The 26,370-nt window shown below is 38.2% G+C and overlaps 1 protein-coding gene across 1 annotated transcript in view; it reads left to right on the plus strand.

Annotated features, from left to right (window-relative positions):
• Positions 1-1,944: 1,944 nt before the first annotated feature.
• LOC141334363 (serine/threonine-protein kinase PAK 3-like) overlaps positions 1,945-26,370 on the plus strand; it is a 63,153-nt gene continuing 38,727 nt past the window's right edge. Inside the window, exons 1-6 of the mRNA XM_073839418.1 lie at positions 1,945-1,950; positions 4,268-4,338; positions 18,844-18,988; positions 24,544-24,696; positions 24,949-25,123; positions 26,175-26,238. Coding sequence (XP_073695519.1) covers positions 1,945-1,950; positions 4,268-4,338; positions 18,844-18,988; positions 24,544-24,696; positions 24,949-25,123; positions 26,175-26,238 — 614 coding nt within the window. The remainder of the gene's footprint in view (positions 1,951-4,267; positions 4,339-18,843; positions 18,989-24,543; positions 24,697-24,948; positions 25,124-26,174; positions 26,239-26,370) is intronic.

Raw genomic sequence — 26,370 nt, forward strand, 5'->3', positions numbered from 1 at the left:
TGCATTCCCTCATGTCCGCTTGTAGCGGACAAAGAGAGGTGCAGGCTGTCTTCATCAGTGGTGGAAAGAGTACTGAAAATGTATACTCAATTACAAGTACCGTTACATTGCTGAAATTGTACTCAATTACAACTAAAAGTACTGGTGTTAAAAAAGTAATTAAGTAAAAGTACAAATTACTCTTCATAAAAACTACTCAGAGTACTAATTACTTTTTAGCTGGTGGTATTTATTGAATTATCCATAATTGCTGAATCAGACAAGATCCAGACAATAAAGCACATGCTGCTTTCATGATGTCATGGTACTGATCAATCTTAGATGGTTGTTTCCTCCGGAGGAAAAAAAAATCAAAGAGGAATTATACAAATTAAATTCTAGGTTAATCACCCTATATATTTTCCATTCATTACATATATAAGTGATAAGTGGAATGCCTTACTAATATATGTATACATTTAAGAAGATATTAAAACAAGTACACAGTAAGCAATGCAATAAGAACAAATAAACAAATTTGGAATTAATTAATACAGTCTGCATTACAATGATGATAGATTTGCATGTTCTAGTTAGAGCTGGGAGAAATGTCCTAAAAATAAAATCCCCGATTTTTTCACAAAACATACAATTTATGATTTAAATAGATTGTTCCCCCCTAAGACATTTAGCATGTAAAGAAACCCCAGCTTTTCCACAACATATGGACACCATATATTTTGCAATATACATTGCAACTGCATCAGTGATTGCTTTCCACCAGTCCCCATTCTTATTATACCGGACACAGTAAATGTTTGTAAGACAAATAAATATGAGATGGGAGGAAAATATATATTTCCATGCTTTTCTCTTGCAGTTATATCGTATATAAATATAACAAAATTGAATACAGAAATCTTAAATGATTTAAATAACCGAAACGATCTGCCAGCAGGAGGCAGCAAGACACTGATTTAATTACTGAATCATATCATTCATTTGATTCGTTCGAACCGCTGGTTCACTCAGAAAGTGTCACAGTCAGGCGGGTTGAGGAGTGGAGATGGATGAGGAGAACCGGAGTAAATTAATATATATAAGTTTATTAAATAAAACACTGAAATTACAAACAAATAAACAAAACCGGGAGCATCAAACGGGAACATGTAACATCAACGACGGACAGCTGGGAGTGATCAGACACAGACTTAAATACACAGAACACAAGGCGTGGCTACAAACGAGATAACAGGATAACGAGGGGGAAATACAAATATGGGCATGGACTGAACCAACTAAGAACAAACCAAAAAGGGGAGACAAGGATTAAACCATATAAACTAGAAACATAGGGGGGAAAACACTGGGAAAACAGAACAAGACAGGACAAAATACTGACAGAAAGCAAGTAGCTTTTTTTATGAATGGGAAATTGAATCATTTCACTAGATTCGTTTAAAAATGCACATTCATTCATACATACATGCTCTGCGGCTCAGATGTGACTTGTTTCAGACTACTTTTGACCATGAAATAGATCAAAATTAGGCTATAGTGTTATAGTCAGACAATGTAAGTCACTTAATAATAACTTCTTGTTTATTTAGTTGTTGTATTAAATCTAATTAAATCTCATCTCATTTACAAACTCCCTTAAAAATTATTAAAAGGTGTTACTCTATGTTGCAAAAACATGTAGAAACATGAAGCTCCCCTGAGCGCAAACACAAATATGCTGATCGGGTCCGGCTAACTGGCTAACAATCAGCTAATCATATCCTTTTAGTGGCTCCCATTATTTGTTTTCCATGCCTTTCTGAAAACAAATATATACATTATATTAGTGTATTTCTAATCTGGTGAATGCACGGAACTGCTGGAGCCCAGAGAGGAGCGTCAGCGGATAACTTACCAGGCTTTTCATTGGTCCGTTAAGAAGAGATATTTTTATTGGCTACCGAAATGCCGGTCAGTGGTTGAAATATTAATTCAAATTACAGTACTCTGTAACAAATTGTGATTTTAAAAATAATTAAGTAAATTACTCAGGTTAATTTGTACTCAAGTACAAGTAAAATTACAGACTTAAAATTATACTCATGAAAGTACAAATACCCCAAAAAATGTACTTAATTACAGTAACGTGAGTAGTTGTAATTCGTTACCTCCACCACTGGTCTTCATTGAGAAAACGAGCTGCCAGCGAGACATAAACACTCATTTTGGCGGGCTATGGTGGGCTTCATTGCCATAGGCTCATGCTGCATTGGTTCGTTTTCTATTCACTGCATGAACTAATGGCCATGTAGTTACACTGCGTTATTGAAAAATGCTTCAGTCTCTGAGAAAAAGGGGTTTATATAGCGGGACTATAGGGTCTATAGCGTCTTAAGACAAGACATAATATGAGTGAAGTATCAATAGGGAACTCTAGCTGCTGCATTTTGGACCAGCTGGACTTTGTTTATTAAACGTGCAGAACAACCACTGAATAAAGCATTACAAAAATCTATCATGAATGCATGAATTAACATTTCTGCATTTGACATCGAGAGCATAGGTCGTAATTTCGATATATTTTTGAGATGAAAAAATACGGTTTTGCAAATGCTAGAAATGTGCCTTTCGAATGAAAAATTACTATCGAATAGCACACCTAGGTTCCTAACTGATGACAAAGAATTGACAGAGCAGCCATCGAGTATTAGACAGTGTTTTGATTTTTTACATGCAGAGGTTTTAGGTCCAATTATTAACATCTGTTTTTCTTTCCAGAATTTAGCAGTAAGAAGTTACTCGTCATCCAGTTTTTTTTTTTTTTTTTTATATCAACTATGCATTCCGTTAGTTGCTCAAATTGGTATGTTTCACCATAACAGTGAAAGCTAACACCATGTTTCCTGATGATATCTCCCAAGTGTAAAACGTAAAAAGTAATGGCCCTAGTACTGAGCCTTGAGATACTCCATACTGCACTTGTAATTTAATATGATACGTCATAATTCACTGCCAATAACTGATGGTGGTCAGATAAGTAAGATTTGAACCATGCCAATGCACTTCCACTAACGCCAACATAATTTTCAAGTCCATTCAAAAGTATATTGTGGTGTATACGCAGTGCTAAGATTCCGCAGCACTAATAGAGAGATACGACCCCGTTCGAATGATAAGAGAAGGTCATTTGTAACTCTAATAAGTGCAGTCTTATTATTATGTACTTTGATTTGGTATAAATCGTAACTGGAAACTGTAAGAAGGAACATAATTGTGATTATACTACCTTTTCTAGTATCTTTGACAGAAAAGGGAAATTTGAGATTGATCTGTAATTAATTAATTAGTTGGGGTCAAGTTGTGTTTTTTTTTTTTATGAGAGGCTTATTAACAGCCAGTTTGAAGGTTTTGGGGACATATTCCAATAACAGTGAAGAATTAATAATATTCAGAAGAGGAATAATAATTGTAACAGAGGGACATGAGACGGTCGGATCCATATGCAAGCTTTATTAACCTTAAGCACAGACATGGTCACAAACAGGCAGGGGGTCAAGCAACTGCAAACAGATATAACAAGGGCAATTCAAAGAGTAATCCAGACAGGCAAAGGTCGATAACAGCGGTGAACGTGATCCAAAAGGGCTTGACAAAAGAGTAATCCAAAGGCAGGCAGGAGATCGGAAAACCAGACAGAGAATCAGAACAAGAAAGACAAGACTAGGAAAACACTGGAACGCTTTGTAAGGCTGTGATATGGTTCATGATTGGTGGCGGGTGAAAGTGCAAGACATGCAATGGAACATGGGAAGTGTAGTCCAGGTTGATGTATAACAGTCAGTGAGATGTAAGAGTCAGTGAAATGCACAGACGACCTCTGGTGGTGGGCAGACTGAATAACATGGGCAGGATGGTCTAACATACATGTTGTTGGTTTAGATGATTTAACAAGTTTATACAATTCTTCCTCTCCTATAGTAGAGAATGAGTGGATTTGTTTCTTAGGAGATCTATAGTGCACTATCGGAGGCAACACTGTAGCTGACAGCTGCATGGTTACAATTTTATCTCTAATAGTATCAATCTTGGAAGTAAAGTAGTTCATAAATTCATTACTGCTGTGCTGTTGGGAAACATCACAGCCTGTTGGTGCTTTATTTTTCGTTAATTTAGCCACTGTATTGAATAAATACCTAGGGCTATGTTTGTTTTCTTCTAAAAAAGATAAAAAGTAATCAGATCTAGCAGTTTTTAATGCTTTTCTATGTGATTCGTATGTTCACGCCAGGCGGTGCGAAAAACCTCTACTTTTGTTTTCCTCCAGCTGCGCTCCATTTTCCAGGCTGCTCTCTTTAGGGCGTGAGTGTGCTCGTTAAACCACAGTGTCTGACTGTTTTCCTTAATTTTCCTTAAGCGTAAAGGAGCAACCGTATCTAAAGTGCTAGAAAAGATAAAGTCCATAGTTTTTATTACATCAAGTTTTTCTGAGCTATTAGATATGCTAAGGAATTCAGATAAATTAGGAATATTATTTACGAAGCAATCTTTTGTAGTAGAAGTGATGGTTCTACTATACTTGTAACAAGGGCTTGAATTTACAGTTTTAGCTACAGATCTGGCCATTAAAAATGCGTCTATTTTCACACGGCAGCCTGCAATTCGGCACGCGTGGTCACGGATCCTCTTGCAGGGGCTTTTTCAGAATTTTTAAAAACATTGTTGCGCTTCATATAATATCCACCAGGTGGCGCAAGGAACAACATTCTGTAGCCAAACACGTTGGTGACGTTGGTCACAAATACCAGTACAATAGTTCAATGATTCCTCTTTCCTGAAATTATGGTTCAAACCAATAGCAAAAAGATATTCATAAGCAGGTGCAGTTGTATTGTTATTTTCTTTTCTTTCTTTGTTTTCCTGACGAACATTTATTAGACTGAATCGGAAATAGAAATGTTAATTTCGGTTATTTTATTTTTCCCAACCGACAACTGACTTCGTTGAATTTTTTATCGACCGACAAGATTATGTTAAATTACAATTAAATTTAAATTGATACGTGGCTGTGACACATTAAAAACAGCTAAATTCGTTTTCAGGGATTAATTATACACAAGCAAGAAGCAGCATAAACATCAGAACGTCACGCGCATCACGGGCAGAGTTTATATAGAGAAAAACCCAATAAACATATATAATAATAAATAAAATAGGCCCATATGCGAAATATGTTTTTTTCTGAATGAATAATAATTTAACAAAACGAAATTAAATAAAATTAATAAGTAGCAAGCCTATATGCAGAATTTTAGGCAATTTCTGTGATGCGCCCTTAAAGCAGCATCTTGTTTCCATTTTTTTTTTTTTTTTACAAATACAAATCTGTTTTTTTTATTGTGATTGTACACAAATAACAGAAATATGTAAAATAGCTTAGTTTTGAGCAATGCCGTACTCTTGAAGGAGTATTGTAAGCTGTATCCACTTTATTAAGGGGGAAAAAATCAAGTGATCCTGACGGCGCCGCGGGCAGTTAAATAACTCGACAACTTTCACCTTCATAATAAAATACATTATATATATTCAGCGTTTTAAAGCAACATCAAATTAAAATATGCATATTTAAGAGGTAGTTCTTCTTTTTCTTTTTCTAAGATACACAGTTTTAGATACACTGACAATTAATTTGAGTAGAGAGAAATAGAAATGGAGAGGATAAATATAAACTACAGTTTTTATAGAGTTAAAAATTATTTTATTTATTTATTTATTTATTATTATTATTATTATTATTATTATTATTATTATTATTATTATTTTGTATTGTTTTGATTTGTTTTTGCGATTTTGGTGCTTAGAAATTTATTCTAAGCGGGCAGCGGGCGAATAATATAGTTAATATATAGCGGGAGCGGGTGGATGCGGAATAAAACCTTGTGGGAGCGGGACTGGAAAAGCACTTTGTTATATCCTATAGACTATTTAGATACTTCATCATCAAGCAAAAATTTATTCATAAGCAGGAGCAGTTTTATTATTATTTTCTTTTCTTTTCTTTTTTTCCTGATGAACTTTTATTAGACTGCATTGGAAATAGAAATGTTAATTTCTGTTTGTTTGTTTTTTTTTTCCAAACGACAACCGACGGCGTTTAGTTATTATTAACCGACAAGATTGTGTTAAATTACATTTAAATTTAAATTGATACGTGGCTGTGACACATTACAAACAGCTAAATTCGTTTTGAGGGGTTAATTGTACACAAGCAAAAAGCAGCATAAACATCAGAACATCACGCACATCACATGCAGAGCTTGTGCAGAGAAAAACCCAAAAAAGCTGATTGTAAAAGAAATAAAAATGCCCATATGCAAAATATAATTTTCTTAATGAATAATAAATTGACAAAACAAAAGAGAAAAAAATTACAGTACAAAATTACAAAATAATTTTTTAATTTCAACATTTTGAAGCAACATCAAATGAAGATATGCATGTTTGAGAGGTAGCTCGTCTTTTTCATACCATATATACAATTTTAGATACACTTAATAAAAAACTATACTGTACTTTTAGGAGTGTTAATAATTTATTTTATGTATTATTATTATTATTATTATTATTTTCTTTAGATTTGTTCTTACATTTTTGATGCTGTACATTATGATGGCGCGCTGCCAATGCAGTTTATTTTTTATTTATTTATTATTTATTTTTCCTTAAAAAATAGGTGAAGGGAAAGGGAAGAAACCCATGTAGATTTGGCCTAATGTCCATGTAAATACTATAGCCTAGTATTATATCCTAATATAGAAAATAATTTAGTCAAATAAACATAAGGCTCACTTTTCAAAACAATACAGCTTTCATTATATGACTGACAACGAATACAATTGTTAAGTATCAAAAGTGCTCCAGTGAGTTATGCAATTTTTTCCCCTTTTTTTCTTCTTTTTTTTTTTCTTTTTTAAGTGGAAAAGTAGTTCTTCTATTTCGGAGAAGTTCGTTAAGTCTGTCTCTTATCAGCTTCCAGTCACGAACTGCGGGGTTGAATCTCCGACCAACGATCAGTACAAGTTTTTTATTTATTTTTTTATTCCTCTTTAAACAGCTCCGATTTACATCATTTTAGCCTGGAACTAGGCTTAAGTCTGGTCTGGGAAACCAGAGGGAAGTGTTTTTTTTTTCAGTTTTCTGAAAAGTAGTTAATGAGGCCATCAGCGGCATGCAGTATAAAGAGCGAAATGTTTATGAATGGCAGAGTGGGGGTGGGGTGGGGGGCTGAATGCTGTCTGTTGCCTTGTAATCAACATATTATTGGAGACTCTTTTGGGGGTGCGGGGGGCGGATTCCGACTGTCTAGCATTCAGTTTCATTTCGAATTCAGCATTCAAATGCATGCCAGGGAGAAGGGGAAAGCTTTTCCTCACATGCTCCACTCTTTTCACAAAACATTACTGACCACAGCCCTGACACACTGTACGGATAAATACAGTCCATCCACGTGTAAAGTCATCTCACAATGACCAAAATCAGCAAGCTGCATTCCCAAGACATCAGGTTGATGAGGTCTGCTGGAAGTTATACTCAAGAAATATCCCGACATCTGAAATCCATTGGTGTACACGCTACGTTAAAATAAAATAATGTGTCCTGTTGTAAAGTCGTTGCCGTATTGTTGTGTACAAAAAAAAAATGCCGCGCTGGTGGAAACAAGACTTTCGCTTCTACTTTTGAGACTGGTGTTCGGACGATTTTCTAAATTAAAAAAAAAAAACTGTCATTATGGTCATAAAAACAGAAGCTGAACATAATTCAAAACTGTAAAGTATTTGCTGAATAAAGAAAACATGAAGGATGCCGCTTAATATTTGCCTTTCCGTGAACTTTAAAGCTTATCCCTCATTCCATTTGTTTTCTTTGTTTTGTAATCTTTATATTTTTTTCGTGAAATATATTTTTTCTCAACATGCATTTCTCGTGGCCACGAGTTTAGTGCATAAACAAACCTGCGTGACCATAGTAACCCAGGATTATCAGAGATAGGTTTATTAATGTTTTATTTTGAGTTAAGGAATTATTATATTAATTGTTATAGAAATTAATACAATATTAAATAATTATATAGGCGATGCTGTATATGCTAATGCTGTCTGTGCATAATGTAGACAGCTTTCACAAGTGTATCATGAATAAATATTACATGTACTTCAAATTAAATAGCCCTGCAAGAAACATTTTATGCATCCCACAGTCTTGTCCATTAACTGACCTTCTTTTTTTCCGTAATATTTGTATTATTCGTTTATATTCGTTATTTTTTCCTTCATTTTGATCTCGTTGCACAACATTCTGAATGTAAATGATACTGTAAAGGTTCTATGACTGGGGTTTTTACTGGAATGCAGTTTAAAGGTTAAATTTAACATATATTGTATTTTATTTAGTCTAATTAATAGACAAATCATTGAAGAGTGAATTAGAGAAGTGAAGTAGAAGTGAAGTAGAGGTCACACAGTAAAATAGGCCTACATTCCTTCTATTAACTGATAGTCTTTTTTCCGTATTTGTATTAATATTATTGTCATTAGCATTATTATTACTATTACTAATGTTATTATTAGCCTATTATTATTGTATATATTTTTATTTTCGTTTATATTTGTTTTCCCCCCTTAATTTTGCTCTCTTTAGAGCTATCTATTTTTTTTTTTGTTTATTGTGAATCGCTTAACCTAAATAACTTTCTGTATATATACTTGCCTTATATTTTGCAAATATTGTAAACGACAATTATGCCAATAAAGTTTTGACTTTATGATTGTATTTATGCCCGTGTGTGACCATAAACGATTTACAAATGGAACGTGAATGCTTCACTCGTCAATGAAACACTATAAAGGTTATCTATTGATTAGACGAAATAAAATGAATATATATATATATATATATACATATGTGTGTTAAATTCAACCTATATAAACTGCATTCCAGTAAAAATCCCAGCCATATAGCATAATCAAAGCTTTAATGGCATGTCAGCATTTATCATTTAGATTCAAAATGTTAAGAGATCGAAATTAAGGGTAAAATAACGAATATAAATGAATAATACAATTATTACAAAAGAGGATCAATTAATGGATAGGACTGTGGGATGCATAAAATGTTTCTTGTAGGGCTATTTAATTAGAAGTAGGTAATATTTATTCATGATAAACTTTTGAATGCTGTCTACATCGCGCACAGACAGCATTCGCATATACAGCATTGCCTATTGTTAATATAATAACTTAATATTGCATTAATTTCTATAACAATTAATATAATCATTTCTTAACTCAAAATAAAATATTAATAAACCTATCTCTGATAATCCTGGGTTATGGTCACCCAGGTTTGTTTATGCATTAAACATAAGGATGTCTACCCTGGAAATCCAGAGGTCTGGCGAGAGCACAATTTGAATTGTCTCTGCAAGACACTCTGGCATCGAGCAATGATGCAGGTTACTGCAATACGTAAGCAATTGTGGGAACCAATCAAATCGGTGTATCTGATGTAGGCGGGCCAGAGGCGAGCTAAGCTGATGATGACAGCACTGCGACGTCCGAATCATATAGTAAACTTTGAAAGATCGCTGTCGCTACAGATGAACAACAAGTTGTTTGAAACGGCCGCTACAATGAACGAGTTAGACTTGGCTTTCCATATAAAAGAGGAACAGAAAACCGAAAACTCAAATCATTCCTTTTCAAGAAGGACGTTTTTGCTGTTTTGCCGACTGAATACGGCAAGAGTTTAATCTATCAGTTCACGAGTTCACGCTTACATATAATTAGCCGGAGAATAGTAGTGCATGTTTGGCGTGCTGTCCGGTGAAGGGCTCCGAGCTCGGGAGTGGCCCGAACCCAGAGTACGTTACCCCCCAGTAGGAGTAGCGAGAACTCGGAGTGATGAGATGGGGTGGTGGAGGTTTACTGATAAACCATTGAGTGAATTGAGGTGAGTCAGCTGTATTTAAACCTATGGCGCTGATTGACTTGTGATGTTTACGCTAAGCATCTGACGCGCTTCTCCCGAACTTTGTTAATGAAACATTATTTAGCTCTGCTGGTAGCTAAGCGTGTATTGTTGTGATTGGTCGTGGCGTTATCCAATTGCGTGCAGTTAGAGTTTCAAATGCATGCTTGGTGCCGCCCCTCGAGTTAGGCAGTTTTCATTGCTCGATCCCAGACCCTTAATCTTAATAGATTAGTGTCTGGATTTTTCCAGGCTAAAGGATGCCCTTACCTCAACAAAATGATCTCGTGGTCACGACGAGTTAATATGATGTTCCCACGAATTAATATCTCGTGGCAACGACATAATATGACCACGAAAAACATAAGTGAACCGAAGGTGTCCTCTCCAGGTCACCATACAAACGATTAGCTTGCAGCGATGTTTGCTGCCGCTTCAGTACTTTACTTCCCGCGCGCATTTTAAATGGCCAGATCTGTATCTGGATTATACACAAGACTAGTTTATACAAGATTATACAAGAGACGTTTAGATTATACAAGAGACATTTCTTGTAGTTGGCCACCAGGTTTGCACACATCTCAGGAGGGATTTTGTCTCAATCCTCTTTGCAGATCCTCTCCAAGTCATTAAGGATTTGAGGCTGATGTTTGCCAACTCAAACCTTCAGCTCCTTTCACAGATTTTCTATGGGATTAAGGTCTGGAGACTGGCTAGGCCACTCCAGGACCTTAATGTGCTTTTTCTTGAGCCACTCCTTTGATACCTTGGCTGTGTGTTTTGGGTCATTTTCAATGCCCTGGTTGAGGGAAGGAGGTTCTCACCCAAGATTTGATGGTACACGGCCTGTCCGTCGTCCCTTTAATGTGGTGCAGCTATACTGTCCCCTCAGCAGAAAAACACCCTCAAAGCATAATGTTTCCACCTCCATGTTTGACGGTGTGGATGTTCTTGGGGTCATAGGCAGCATTCCTCCTCCAAACAAGGCGAGTTGAGATAATGCCAAAAAAGCTGGATTTTGGTCTCATCTGACCACAACACTTTCCCCCAGTTCTCCTCTGAATCATTCAGATGTTTATTGGCAAACTTCAGACAAGCATGTACATGTGCTTTTTTGAGCAGGGGGACCTTTCCTATGATCATTGAAACTCCAGGAGATGAGATCTTGCATGGAGCCCTAGACCGAGGGAGATTGACAGTTATTTTGTTTCTTCCATTTGTGAATAATTACACCAACTGTTGTCACCTTCTTACCAAGCTGCTTGGCGATGGTCTTGTAGCCCTTTCCAGCCTTGTGTAAGTCTACAACCTTGCCCCTGACCTCCTTGGACAGCTCTTTGGTCTTGGCCATGGTGGAGAGTTTGGAATCTGCTCGTTACCTGTATAAAAAACAACAGGGAGCCAGAAATCTTGTTGATTGATAAAGGATAAAATACTTATTTCACTCATTAAAATGCAAATCAATTTATAACTTTTTAAAAATGTTTTTCTGGATTTTCTGTTGTTATTCTGTCTCTTACTGTAAAAAAAAACAAAAAAAAAACCATTAAAATTATGATGTTTCATTAACAAAGTTCGGGAGAAGCGCGTCAGATACTTAGCGTAAACATCACAAGAGGAGCCCACTCAAGTCAATCAGCGTCATAGGTTTAAATACAGCTGACTCACCTCCATTCACTTGAAGGTTTATCAGTGACTGGTTCGCCCGTCTGCTAACATGTCGCAAAGACAAACTTCCACGTCAGAAGACGATTCCGACTCTCCTGCGGCCGGCCCCAGGACCGTGCCTTCCACGCATTTCGCTCCCATTTGAGCCCCAGGTATCATCCACCTCGAATCGCCCACGACGCCTCGGCCTGCCCTCGCCTCCTCAGGCGAGAACACCAGCTGACTCCCCAGCATCATCCGCTCGGTCAGGCAATCAATTCCGCCCATAGAGAAACGGACTATGGCGAGTATGAAACTAGCGCTGGCAAAATCCGATGTCCAGCCTTCACGCAAGTTAAACAAAGCAGAATTATTTAACTCGTACAAAAATATGCAACTAACTAACCTCTCCCCCTCTAACCCCAAAGCCGACCAAAAGGAAACACAAACCTCCATCCGCGCCGACGCCAACGTCTTCCTCCCGTGCGAGGCCTCTCACAGGGCTGGGAATCGATTCCTAAATAATCGATTCTGAAGCATTGGGAATCGAGAGTGGATCCCAAAGTTTGGAATCAATCCCATCAAGGGGAATTGACTCCTTATTCAGAGCCGTGTTTGGTTCAACAACTTATATATATATTAGGGCCGGGACTTTAACGCGTTAATTTAGATTAATTAATTACACAAAAATAACGCGTTAAATTTTTTTAACGCATTTTAATCGCACTAAGTTTTGCACCGCGGAACGTTTCTCACTGGATGAGATTAGGCGGACTGATTATACTGGAGCACAAACTAGCGTTCAGACAAGCCAAAGACGTCCGTCCTAAATAGTATTGTATGTCCCAAATCGTAGTATGTTTAAAAAGTATTCCAAAGATTCCCGGATGGTCTACTACTTAACGATCAATGCACACTTTTAACTGCTAATATTGCCCGCAACACACTGCGCCGTGAACGAGGATTCGATTAGAACTACAAACACGCATAAAAAGTGTTAAAAAACTACAAACATGGAGGATATACGCGACCAACGGACAGGTAGAGAAAGGGGTTTGAGTGATAAATAATCAGTGTGTAACCTGATAAAAACTATTTTTCAAATGTTATCCGCGTTATATTCCATGTGCAGCAACATTTATAATGATAGGTTTGGTCATTAACGTTTAAATGCATAATTAAGCAAACACAAGAGCAGAGTTCTCGGAATGAAAGACTCGTTAAAGAACGTGCCTCTTGCTACATTTAATGGCAATATTGCACTGGTCTGTTGGACTTGGTTGAACAAAAATAAGCAATATTTTGTTGCTTAAGCTTATGTATTCAGTCATTATTCAATGGTATACTAAAAATCCATGTAAAATTCTTAATTCTCACTGTTCTCAGGTCAAATATTTACATGCGATTAAAATGCGATTAATTTCGATTAATTAATTACAAAGCCTCTAATTAATTAGATTAAATTTTTTAATCGAGTCCCGGCCCTAATATATATATATATATATATATATATATATATATAGATGCCTGTCAAACAAATGTTGCCGAAAGTTTTCATCAATTCATGAAAATAAACTGAATGAAACGATCATTGATCATCATGATCATCTGAAGCACCCATTAGTTCGGCTCTTGCTCGCTAATAATTATTAGAATCTGATAACTGCTATCTTTTAGAGCCCTGCATTTGAGCCCGAGCCCGTCGGGGCCCGACTTTTTTTTGCCCCTAGGGCCGGGCTTCGGGCCAGTTTTCACGTCATAACTTGCACGCATATCGGGCTTCGGGCCTGCTTTAGAAAAAAACTTTAATGAGATTTAATGCGTGCGGTCCCCGGAAGCGCCACTGATGCCTAACTCGCGCATAGCATGAGCGGATCGCGGAGTGGAGCAGTGTGATTTTGAATGGAGGAAGGAGCGTTTTTTTTTTTTAAAGTCGGAGCGTCATGGTTTTCACTCTCTTCAAGAGCGCTCCACCACACCGCTCCATCATGAGTACAATTCATGCCAATGGTCCGTAATATAACTGCACATTAAGCAGGAAATCATATGTTAAACATGTTTAGCTTGATAGAGATGGATCACTCAAATCAGAAATAATGTGATCTGTAGGTAAAATAACTGACGAAAACGTATTATTTTCATTACAAACTTTGCACTGGATAAAGCAGCAATACTCTTTTAATGCTGACAATTATTAGCTGTGGTCGGAACAAATATTGCACACTATGTTTGAAACTCTCCTGTTATTTTATTTTATTATATTTTATGAACAGGACTGTTACATTTCAAACATACTTAATTATTTTTTGACGCGGAGCGGTGTTTCTGATATCAGTGAGCGAGGAGTGGAGCTGGAGCGGAGCGATTATTAAATGCAAGGAGCGCGCAGGGGAAACTGTTGCCGTTCCACTCCGCTTACATACTCTGTGCAGCACAGAGATTTTCAGCCACGTGGTAAAGTTGTGTTTTTGAAGTTTTCTATATTATTATTTATTCTTTATATATTTGTTCATTATTCGTTTACTTTACCACTGCGACTTTGTATGTTCCGGTTTTGCGCAGCAGAGCTGCCTGCCCTGTTCGAAATGCCTTTGTTCTGAGATGGTGATAATAAACTTTAAATCTAACATTGTGATATATTGATGTTTGTTTTATATTTGTGGATTGCATTGTAGACTAGTCAAGTGTTGATTTGATATATAGGTTAAATTGAGTAAACTCACTGTGGACCACATACCACTTGGATATCGATGTCACTTAAAAAACTAAAACTTACATTTAAAAAACAAACAAACAAACACACAAAAAACTCCAAACATTTCTCTAAATTGTTCTGATAAAAAAAAAACTAAACGAAAAAAATATAAACTTTCTATTAAATACGAATCTGGTCTATTTTAATGGCTGTAACAGTATAAGCTGTTTGGCGGAAAAAAAGACGGGCTTCGGGTCGGACTCGGGCCAAAAATTTTGATAAGCTGTCGGACACGGGCCGGGCTACAGCCTGTGCCTCTCGGGCCAGGGCCGGGCTAGGGCTTAGATTTAAGGCCCGTGCAGGGCTCTACTATCTTTAACCTTTATCAGCCAATGATAATTCTGAAAGAAAATGCAGAGAGCACAAATCAGTGGTCTAGAGCGCACCTGATTGACCGCTAATCCACAAGCTCTTATATTAGTGTTGTTGTTAAAGTTCTGTTTATTTCGTTTCAGTGCATAATTTTTGCTAATTTTGTGCTATGCATACTGTTAAAGTAAACATCATTCAGCTGAACCGTGGACATTAGACACTTCATGACTTGGTTTAGTATTGCAATAAATGAATGTTCACTGCTGAGCCCTGGGTTATGACTAATTTCATGGGCAATGCAAACAAATTACAATTTAAAATCTGTCAGAGCTACAGAAATATTGTACATTTTCATATTTTTATAATGAAGCTTCATATTATGAGAAGGCTACTTTCTTCGACTTCAATATCCTGCAGTCATTGCAAAATTAGCTTCCTCCAATTTAAATGGCAAACACTGAAAACAACAGAGATGAATCGATTCAGAACCAGGAATTGGAATTGATTCCAAAAATTTCGGAATCAAACAACCCTACACAGAACAATGGCCGCAGCCCAGCCCTCCATCGCAGCTCCTCCTCAAGCAATGCCTGGGCCCGCAGCCCAAGCGAGCATTTGGCCGCTTCCTCTGCCAATCTCAGCCCTGACCACCAACCTCTTTTCTCGCGGAGTTTGCAGCCTTTTTTACACCCTTTGAGAACCCAGGGCCCACTGCCCCATTGTAAAGTCTGACAATGGCTCTGAGGATTAACAGCAGTACTGTTGGCTAGCATGTGGAGCATATGTTGGATGCTAAAAGGGTATTCCTCATAGAAGTTGAACTACTTCAGATTCTTTAAAGTCGACTTATATGTGATGAAATTTGAGTCGGCGTCGACTAGTCGCTGATGGTGTCATTAATGAACTAGCCTTGAGCTGAAGACTCAAACACCTTGTGTACAGCATATGACACAGCGCTGGCCACATGACTATTGATCCTATACCAGTTATTTGTCTTCGGGTCACTATATTTTTCATCGATTTCTGCCTGTTATAATTCAGATACAGATAAAGTAGCACAGTAAAAATTACATTTATATAAAAGCGTTAGTGAGAGAGTGATTGCGTTGTAGAGAATTTTGGTTAGCTCAAAGAATTTCAAATTGATCAATATGTGTGTACAAGTATGAGACTGTTTATCTCATCACCTGTGCACTGCAAATCTCCACCAGGTCATTTTGACCAATGAATAGGATGAAATGAGTTATTTAAAACATACATTTCAGTCAGGGAAAGTAGTTTAACTCACAGGAAATTGTGTATAATAATCGTTATTAAATATACGCAATGTCCAGTTTCTGATCAGTAACAGTAATAATGATATCGACTGGTTTCTTTGTCCAGCAAATTGTTCAGTGATACCCATTACTCTGACGTTGGCTCGTCGTCACGGCAACGTATTTTACTAATCAGAACGGAGTTAAAACAATTGAACAGAATAGGGCTAAAGGTAGCAATATGAGATCGAAACAGTTTAAGTGACTATGGCAATGTAAGCATTCAGCACAGAGAATCATTATATGTGAATATATGGTTGTTTATTAAACTATTCTACTTACAAATGATCGCACATAGACAAACGTACATAAAACACAAATAGACAGAGGACGCGTGAGAGAGAGAGAGTATAAGAGAGAGAGAGAGAGAGAGAGAGAGAGAGAGAGAGAGAGAGAGAGCATGGTACAGGAATGAAACGGTTCTGAACAACCTGAAATCGTTTTTCATAAAACGCCTTAAACGCAGCTATCTACGTTTGTAGAAAGAACGGATACTTGCAAGCTCCTGGTGTTGTGCATTGGTTCCGTATGTGTTCAGTTCAGAAAGTCCTTTTCCAGTTCCTTGAGAGTTCCTTGAGAGTTTTTCAAGTAACTTAGGCCTCATCTCCTTATGCTAGGTGAGGAGACTGTGAGTGTGAATATGAATGTGTGTTTGTCATCCCTGTGATGGACTGGCCAAAAATAGGACTGGTCTGGCTGTTCAGCTGAAATTGCAGTTAGCTGTGTTTGGAATTATTATTTAATTTAATAGTAAATATTCTGCTAACAGTGTAGTGTTTTGCTGGTTGTGGAGTATAAATGACAAAAGTGTTCATGGATTTTGAGAAATGTAGTCATTGAATGAATTTTGTTTAAAAGCAATGGAAAATTATTCACATTGTTTAGCATAAACTTCTGAAGTACTGAATGTATGAACAGTTTAAAAAATGTAGCTTCAGTATTGATCAATGCTTGTTAGAAATTGAAAAAAAAACTGTAACAATAAATAATGATGTATATGAATCTGGAACAGAATATTTATATACAGATTTGTGCATTATTTACTATATATACAGCAAATAAAGAGATATGCATATGTATTTACATATACTTGTACAAATACTTGAGAAAGAGGCAATAATTAAAGATGGAGAATTAATTACAGAAATTAATTACAGAACACAGGTAATGATTCCTGTGTTAGCTGTTTAAGCTGGAGATGGCATGGGGGGGGGGGGAAATGTTTTTTATGCCTAGATGTTCTAGTGCACAGAGATCTGAAGCGTCTGCCTGAGGGGAGAAAAAGGTTGTGTCCGGGATGAGAGGATTTTGTGATGATGTTTCCTGCCCGCTTCTTCACTCTAAAGTTGTACAAGTCCTGAAGGTTGGGCAGGTGCACACCAATAATCCTTTTTGCTGAACCGACTCAATAACTGAGTAAAACTGTGTCATCTGTGCCTGTTCAGTGGAAATCTCAAGGAATTACACAATGTCATTCAATTTAATCCTACTTCTTGCACAAATAGGCAAGGCTAAAGAGGCAGTCATGTAGAATTAGTTGTTGATGATCTTTCATTTCACTATGATGTCATACTATGACAAATGAGCCGTTTCAGCCTCTTGGTTTCAATAAAAGCTGTTTTTTAACTACCAAGGAAGTTTTGTGCTCTGAAAAATACAGGCTGTTTTTTTAGTACAATGACCTCTTATTGATCAAAAGATCAATGAAAATTTGATTTCTCAATTAAATTCATGAAAAATCAGGTGAGCAGCTCACACAAAAGAATATAAAGCCAGCATATGGCTCAATCCAATTTAATGGATTATCATGTGCCTCTAATTTGATACAGAGTTACTTAATTCATCTTAATATCTTAATTTAAAGTGTTTATTAGCTGCATTTTTTAAAGTCGATGAGGTTCACTTATAATGTTAGCCAGATTTGTACATCAAACACATTATAGTTTATAAGTTTTGACCCCTTCTTTGTAAGACATAATTTTGATAGACCTGTAACATTCAAGACTTTGTAAATGCCCACTGCTATTATTGGGTAGCAGTTTTACATATTAAAATATTAGACACTGCTGTGATGTACTTTAGAAACACTATGGGTCTATTTCTGACTTTATCCAAGCTTCTGCGCTACTACAATAACATGAAGGAGAAATGGATTTGCAACAGTCACTTTGTTGCATCCAGTGTAGACAGCATCTAGCTGTTGTGGCAGGAAGCAACATGAAGTGATGTATCTTTTCCATGACTTGCCACTGCAAAAAGTTTTATAATCCTCAGAGAAATCTGTACGGTGTTGTTGCTTATGGTCATCCAGTGTTTGCATCACCTCCTACTGCTTGCACAAATCTGTGGACGGGGCTAAAGAGGCAGTCATGTAGAAATAGTTGTTGATGATCTTTCGTCTCACTATGATGTCATACTATGATATGAAATGAGCCATTTCAGCGCCTTGGTATCAGTAAAAGCTGCTTTTTTTTTACTAAAAAGAACATTTTGTGTTCTGTAACTTTATAAAAACAGGATATCTTTTTAGTACAATGACCACTTATTTGTTAAAATATTAAGGAAAATTTTATTTTAAATTCATGACCCCTTTAAATTGTCTACTGCAGAGTAGATTTATGTTTGGTTGACCTTATTTTAGTTTGATGATGAAAATGTTGAGTTGTAAAGGTAGCAATTTTACTTGTAAAAAAAGCAAGTTGTATTTTCCCCTTTACCTATTCCTTTTATAAGAATCTCACCACCAGACCACCATTCTTTTCTGTCTACCTCCCCCGTCACACTTTCCTTCCTATTCTCTGTTTCTTGCAGTCCATTTATAGTGTTTGAATACTTTGTGGGTTTTTTGTGTCAAGTAAAATATCCTCCCGTTCTCAACCTTATCATCATTCAGAATCGCCTCCTGTCTTCCGGGCCACCTGTCAGCCTTAGAACCTGCAGCGCATTATTTGACAAGGTAAAACTTCACCCTTTATATTGTATGGAGCAAGCATAATTTGTCAAAGCCAATTATTCTACTGTGCAGTAATAAGTCTTGAGCTTAGAACTTCACAGAAGAAAAGACACATTATTTGGTGTATGATGCCTCAATACCCAACAAACCAAATTTGTTAATTCATATGTTCTGCACTCCTGAATCTCAAAAGAGTTTATTTCTAGGCAATATGGTTACTATAGGCATGACTGCTACTTGCTATTGCTAGTCCAGGACATTATTGATTATTGATTTAGGGAACACCCTATTGGACAATAATAATAATAATAATAATAATAATAATAATAATAACAAATTATATAGATATATATTAGGGGTGTAACGATACATGTATTCATATTGAACAGTTTGGTACGAGGCTGTCGGTACCAATTACAAACCGAACGATTTGACCAATCCTATTACATTTGGAAAATCAAAAGAGCTTAAAGTGTGTGCAATATAATGTTCTCAGTGCCACTGTGCTCTATAAGGCAGCCCAAATGATGTAACGGGCAACGTGATGTCTGCCCCTTCTACCCCCAAAGAAAAACAGTAGGGTTGTGAGTTTGTGATGGTAGGTAGTTAGAGTTTTCCCTCTTTTCCTCATGTTTATTTTATTTTAAATAGCTTGTAAATGTCTGTGTGCATTTTACTTTTACTTTGGAATTAGCGGCAATTCAGCATCAATTGATTGACTTGACAACAACAAAACAGTAAGACAAATTCATATTTAACCTAGAATGCTTAATTTATAATATTATATTTATATTATATTATAATATAATATAAAACACTGAAAATCAGCAAACGCAGTGGAACAAAATAAATAAGAAACAAATGTTTAAAAAAAACCCTTTAAAATCATTTTAAATGAACGTCTCGGTTACGTATGTAACCCTCGTTCCCTGAAGGAGGGAACGGAGACGTCACGTCGGAGGCCGACGAATTGGGATATCGCCTAGAGAGACCAATCCTCTTCGTGTGTAAACTAAACGAGCCAATGCAAATTGGCATGCATGATTGCATTCAGCTGTCGCTGATCACAGCGTGAGCATAAATAGACAGCTGGTGCAATGCATAGACAGGATTTCGCTGAGGAGCCGGGCCGGGCCGGCCGCACAGCGGTGGTACAGCAGCTGAGGCAACGGTACGTGACATCTCCGTTCCCTCCTTCAGGGAACGAGTGTTACATACGTAACCGAGACGTTCCCTCTCAGTCGGTCTCTCGACGTCACGTCGGAGGCCGACGAATTGGGATCCCTAGCAAAGTGCCGCAGCTGCTGCCCCCCTCCAGTGTCCTGAGCAAGCTACCTGGCCTCGAATTTTTGCTTAGGCCAAGGGCTGATCAGGAGAGACCAGTCACTGCATAACATAGCACTACCCCGTTTAGTGAGGCTGGAGCACTGGGAATGTGCGGAGCCCCCACCCTTCCCGCAGGAGGTTCGGAGCAATACTCATATGGCTCAAGCTAGGACATATGGAAGATAGGAGGTGATTGAACCCTCGTAATGAAGGTAGATGGTCTACTGGGGAAACACGGCCTCGATGGGTACCGTGGAGGAAATATGGGATTCTTAAATCTCTCATATCATCCCGAGCCTTCTATCGGTTCTGAAGGATTCATCGAGAGAGGGCCTGGCGCCTAGACGTTCCGCGGCGTCAGGAGCCGGGGAAGGAGGACTCGACAGGGTCAACTGTATGGACACTCTGGAGAAGGTAGCAAGCCAACCTGAGCCAGTGCCACTCTGTGTTTCTACCCGTTTGAGGTGAGAACACTGGAGGAGACTGGCTCTACACGAAGGCTATAAAATCTAGCGAACGTGTTAGGGGTCGCCCAGCCCGCAGCTCTACAGATGTCAGATAGCGAGGCGCCGCGAGCGAGCGCCCAGGAGGATTCAACACTTCTAGTTGAGTGAGCTCTCAGCCTGAGGGGGCAAGGCACGCCCTGGGCTTGGTAAGCCAGGGCGATGGCATCCACTATCCAGTGGGCCATCCTCTGCTTGGAGAAGGCATTCCCCTTCTGCCGTCCGCCGTGACAAATGAAGAGCTGATCTGAGGTCCTGAAGCTTTGCATCCGGTCAACGTAGCATCTTAATGCTCGGAGCCGACCTTATAGCTCCCCTGCTGTCTAGGGTTCCCTTCAGAGCACCATCCCAGGACGGAAAGTCTTCCTCCCTTCTTAGGGTGGGAGTCTACCCCGGGTAGACTATTGAGAGTTACTGACCTTCTGCAAGGACATTGGCGTGCCCCCTTTCTCAAGGGTTCACTAAATAAGAGCACCACTCCTTGGTGGCCAAGTTATCCTCCCTGTGCTTCAGGGTAAGGAGCTTGACCTTCATACTTCAGGTTTTTACTCTCCAGCCTTGTATTCTGGATGTATGCTCCCCTCTATGAAGGGTAACAGTGAGAGCATTCGCTCCTGTTGGGTTACGCAGCTCCCCTTCTTTGGAAGGGTCCTCTATGAGCGCCAACCCACCTTTGTGAGATTGCCGGACCTTTATACAGGTCGTGTGGACCGGGCTGTGCACGCTCCCCCTTCTCATTAAGGGTTCCCTGAGAGCAGTGCCCCCTTCTGGAGAGCGATCCTCCCTGTGGATCAGGGTTAGGAATTTGTCCTCTACTATCGTCCACTATTACAGGATGGTCTCAGCTCCATGTTTTTCTCTGACAGATAGCTTGCGAGCTTCTGTCCGGAGTAGGGTGCACCATGGCAATCCCCTCATCGTGAGGGTTATCCCCTCCTTCCGTCTCTTTAGACGGCATGGAGCTGGTAGTGAAACCCCCTGGGAAAACACTCTCCTTAAATCCGATTATTTCGGTAGGTGTCCCACGCTACACCTGGGCATCTTTCATAAAATCCACAAGAGTGGTAAGTGCACATACACCTGGGGCACTTCTATAAAATCCACATGTGTGGTAAGTTCCCACCAAGTCTTGGGTTCTTCCTTAAACCCTTTATGGTATGGGTCACGCGTCTCGCCTCGTTCCCATTTATTGGAGTTGGCCTACAACCCCGGTCCCCTGGGTTCAACTCTTTAGATATCACTGTTGATGTCTACCGACCATCCACTATCAGGGCGTGCCACTACTAGTGGCCCTTTGAACGGACCCAGGACAGGTTTGCTGCCCTCACATGGGAGCCAGTTCCTGAAGGAACTAGGCCCTATGTTGCAGTAGTTCCTTGTTCTGACAAGTCTAAGTTTCCATTAAAACTTAGCCGTTTCCCTCAGAAGGAATTACTCTAATTCCAAGCCTAGAGCTGTGCCCTGGGTTCTAACCCAGTCCAGGTAAGTGGGTAACAGTTCAGGCCTCTGGCCGTGGGGGATAACGTTTTGACAGCCGTCACCACGTCCTAGTAGGGGCAATTCCTCTCAGAATTGTTGCTTAGCACTCGCTGGCATAGCATGCACTCCCCTCAGCATGGCAGCGTGGGTATATCCGTTCCCCAAAGCGCCCTCTAGAGGACGCAGTGAGAGTTCCCTTCGAAAGGGAACGTCTCAAGGTTACGTATGTAACCTCAGTTCCCTGAGAATAGGGAACGAGACACTGCGTCCTCTAGACTTTTCACCATGCTTCGGACGATAAGCTTCAGACATTGAAGATGTATTGTGTTGCACGGGCGCCTCTTTATGTTGTGGTCGCCCGGTAGTGACGCAGCGGCAGCGACGTGCGCGCCGCGGTGACGCCATACGCTGTCGCCGGCCATTTCATGTAGTTTTTTTTATGTATTCTTCAGACACGAGTCACGCTGCAGCGTTCCCCAAAGCACCCTCTAGAGGACGCAGTGTCTCGTTCCCTATTCTCAGGGAACTGAGGTTACATACGTAACCTTGAGACGTTTTAGTTTATTTTCAACTCATAAAGCATACAGGTTACTTTAATGCTTACCTTTTGGGAAGTAGTATGCTTTGTTTTCAAATGTCTTGATATTTTAATTACCATGCATTTTGACCAAACAAGCGGTCTGAATTGAAGGTTCAGAATGTAGTTTAAGTTTCTGGAGCCAAAGCTTGTTTTAACAGCACAAACCTCAAAACCTATATCAGGATATTGAAATCTCAGGTTGCTTCATTCAAAATTCTAAGAGAATGACATTCAGTGCCGTCTTATTTGGTGGGGAAGCCCGCCAATATTGTGTGCTCTTCAGCGCCATTGGCCAGTCTTCACTGGCGTGATTCAATAAGGCTCTAGTAGTATTTTTGAGAAAAGCGTTTCTATTAATGTCAGCACTGATCCAATGTTTTGTTCTCTCATCTCAGAGAACCGACTTTTTCGCTGATCCTGCTAGCATCCATCGTATTATGCTTATGCTCATAACATTATCAGTGCAGTCAGTCCATTTGATTTTGTAAAGGGTCTACGGTGGAAGTCATACCTGCATAAGGAATAGCATATACTAGCATACTTTCTTTCGCTGCAACGTATAGTATGAATACTGTGCATAGTAAATACATTAGTAAATACATTTTAGTGCATTGAAAACACAGATAACCTGCTGGTTATCACTATGTATCTATGTATTTAACCTGGTCCATGAATAATTCTAGATAACTTATCTGAATTGTTTAAATTTGTAGAATATTGTTCCACGCATACCTTTGTTCCATATCCACACATACCATTGTTTGGCCAGACCAAAAACTGCATACAAGCTGAAGGTAAATGTAATCTATGCAAATCCACTCTATGACAGTAGGTGGCGCTTATGGAAAAGCTGAAGTTTTCCATAAACTCTGTGGACAAAGCAGTATTGCGATTAAGAACACTACTTTAGGTATTACATGGAGCGAAATTGAAAACAAAATGCCACTGAATCTTTTCTGAAGACAGAAACTTCAGAGGTACATTCATATAATTAATTAATTCATATATGAATTTGTATAATTCCCTTAGCACTCTTTTAAAACCTTCCAGCTTTTTGCAATGTTTTAAACAAAACGAAACTACTTTGGGTGCTGTGCGCAAGTGAGACTGTTGCTTAAAACTGTTTTTTGCTGTACATTTTTTCCTCAGTTGTTCAAATTGTGGTAATTGAATACCGGTTATAATGATAAGTAAAATATGAAACAGTAATACTAACCATCAAACCGATAATAGTTGCCTAATAGTATCCCTACATTTGAGTATTAGTAGAATGTCTGCTTAATATTTTACAAGTCTTTATTTTTATGGTCTCCCAACAGACATTCCACCGTCTACTGTCTATAAGTAACTTTAGGTACATGTCAACTTATTCTAACCCTAATAATCTATTAATTCTGTGGGTGCAATGATACTTATAGTCAGCAGAATGTGTTAAAGGGACCATCAAAATAAAGTGAAACCAAAACATTTACTACGGAGTAATCTCTGCTGTTTCACTTGATCTCTACTGTTAAACAAAAAGTGGTCTTGTTTAAAATTGCTAGATATGAAGGCTACAAATAAGCTGTGCAGAGATACATTTGTGATATGTATTGATTGTAGATCAAGCACTCAACCCTGTTTGCACTGTGTGCATATGTTTGTTTGTGTGCGTGTATTTGGGAGCACAGCAAGGGGCTAAGACAACTTTGGAACCTCCAATTGCACCTCCGGTGTCTGAAGAAGAAGATGAGGAAGAGGATGATGAAGAGGAAGAAGATGAAGATGACGATGATGATGAGGTTCCACCCATCATCGCTCCACGACCTGAGCACACCAAATCTGTTAGTATAGCATGCTAATTGTGTAGATATTATATACATAATAATACATTATGAACAAAAATATAATGTACAAAAAAAAAAAAAACTCGAAGGTGGATGCATCATACTACTAGGGTATTTCTCAGAAAAAATTGAGAATTGAGAGTCTCTATTTGCTCTTGTTGTCTAGGAGAAACAATGAAGACATTTATCAGTTCTCATTTTTTTCTTTTCTTTTTTCACTTTATGTACACCTCTGCTTTATCACTGTAGATATTCACTCGCTCTGTTATTGAGCCAGCTGCACTTCCTGCTTCTGTCAAAGAGGTCACGACCCCTCCAGAGTCTCAAGTACAGCCGGAGAACACGCCCAGTACGCTGTACCGTCACACTGACAGACAGAGGAAGAAATCCAAGATGACAGATGAGGAAATACTGGAAAAACTCAGTATGTAGGCAAGAGTGCTGCTGTATGTATGATGGTAGAATATTTTTAACTGTTAAGAGATACTATAGCAATATTTGGTTAAAGGGCCCCAGTAATATTTGAAAGGTTATACATCTGGTCATAAATGCAAAAAAAAAAAAAAAAAAAAAGTATAGTAATATTTCAATGAATTATTCATGAATGACAGAATAGTGTTGCAGTATTTTAAATCACAGTACATATAAAATGCATTCTTAAAGGTTCTTTTCAAACAGCAGATACGGAATTTTGAAATTACACCCTAATTGCAAAGGAATGTGTGCAGGATTCTTATGGAAATTCATAATTTGGAATCAGTCTTGTTGGATCCTATTTAGAATTGTATAATATTCTAACATTCCCAGTTCCCAGTGTATTCGTGTAGCTCAACTAGTGGAATGTTGTGCTAAAAATACATAAATAAATAGCAAGTTCACTTGATAAAATAGCTAGAATATGCTGCAAGCCACTTCAGATAAAAGTCTTTGCCAACTGATTAAATCTAAAATCTAAATGTCCCTAAATGACTATTATGATTCCCAGTGGGATAAAATGTACCTGTATGACCTCAAAAATAATTTCAAGGACTTTCATGGTCCAGTAAATGCGAAAAACTCCTGTAGGAGTGTCTGTTTATCCAAAAGGATCGTATTTGATTTTTAAATTATTCTTATTTGATCCCATTAATAATCTTTGGTGTTGGTTTCAAAATCGGATAAAATTTCAACAAGAATCTAACCCACATAACTAGAATTAGTATTTTTGACTAGGAATGCAGGTCTGGGCTTGTATGCACTCTGTGAATCATTGTCCTTTTTTTCCATTTGACACATGCAATCCAGATTATCAACAGCACTGTGCACTAAAACAGACATTATAGTTCATATAACAGAAAGAGATCACTGTTCTTAGTCTACCAACAATACTCATCAACCATCCCTCTGCAGCAGTTACCTTTCCAAAAGCGCTATGTGTATGTGTTTGCTTCTGTGTACTTATATATAGCCTTACTGAGCTCTCCTCTAACTTTCAGGAAGCATTGTCAGCGTTGGTGATCCTAAGAAGAAATACACACGTTTTGAGAAAATAGGACAAGGGTATGTTTATCCACAGTCATCATCTATGCATCACCCAAAATTACACACTATCTCTCATTTCACATTTTAAAGACATATAGATATGAGAAGATTAGGATCGATTGAACAGAGAAGCAAAAAAAAAAAAAAAAA

This window comes from Garra rufa, chromosome 5, assembly GCF_049309525.1.
Source record: "Garra rufa chromosome 5, GarRuf1.0, whole genome shotgun sequence".
Lineage (NCBI taxonomy): Eukaryota > Metazoa > Chordata > Actinopteri > Cypriniformes > Cyprinidae > Garra > Garra rufa.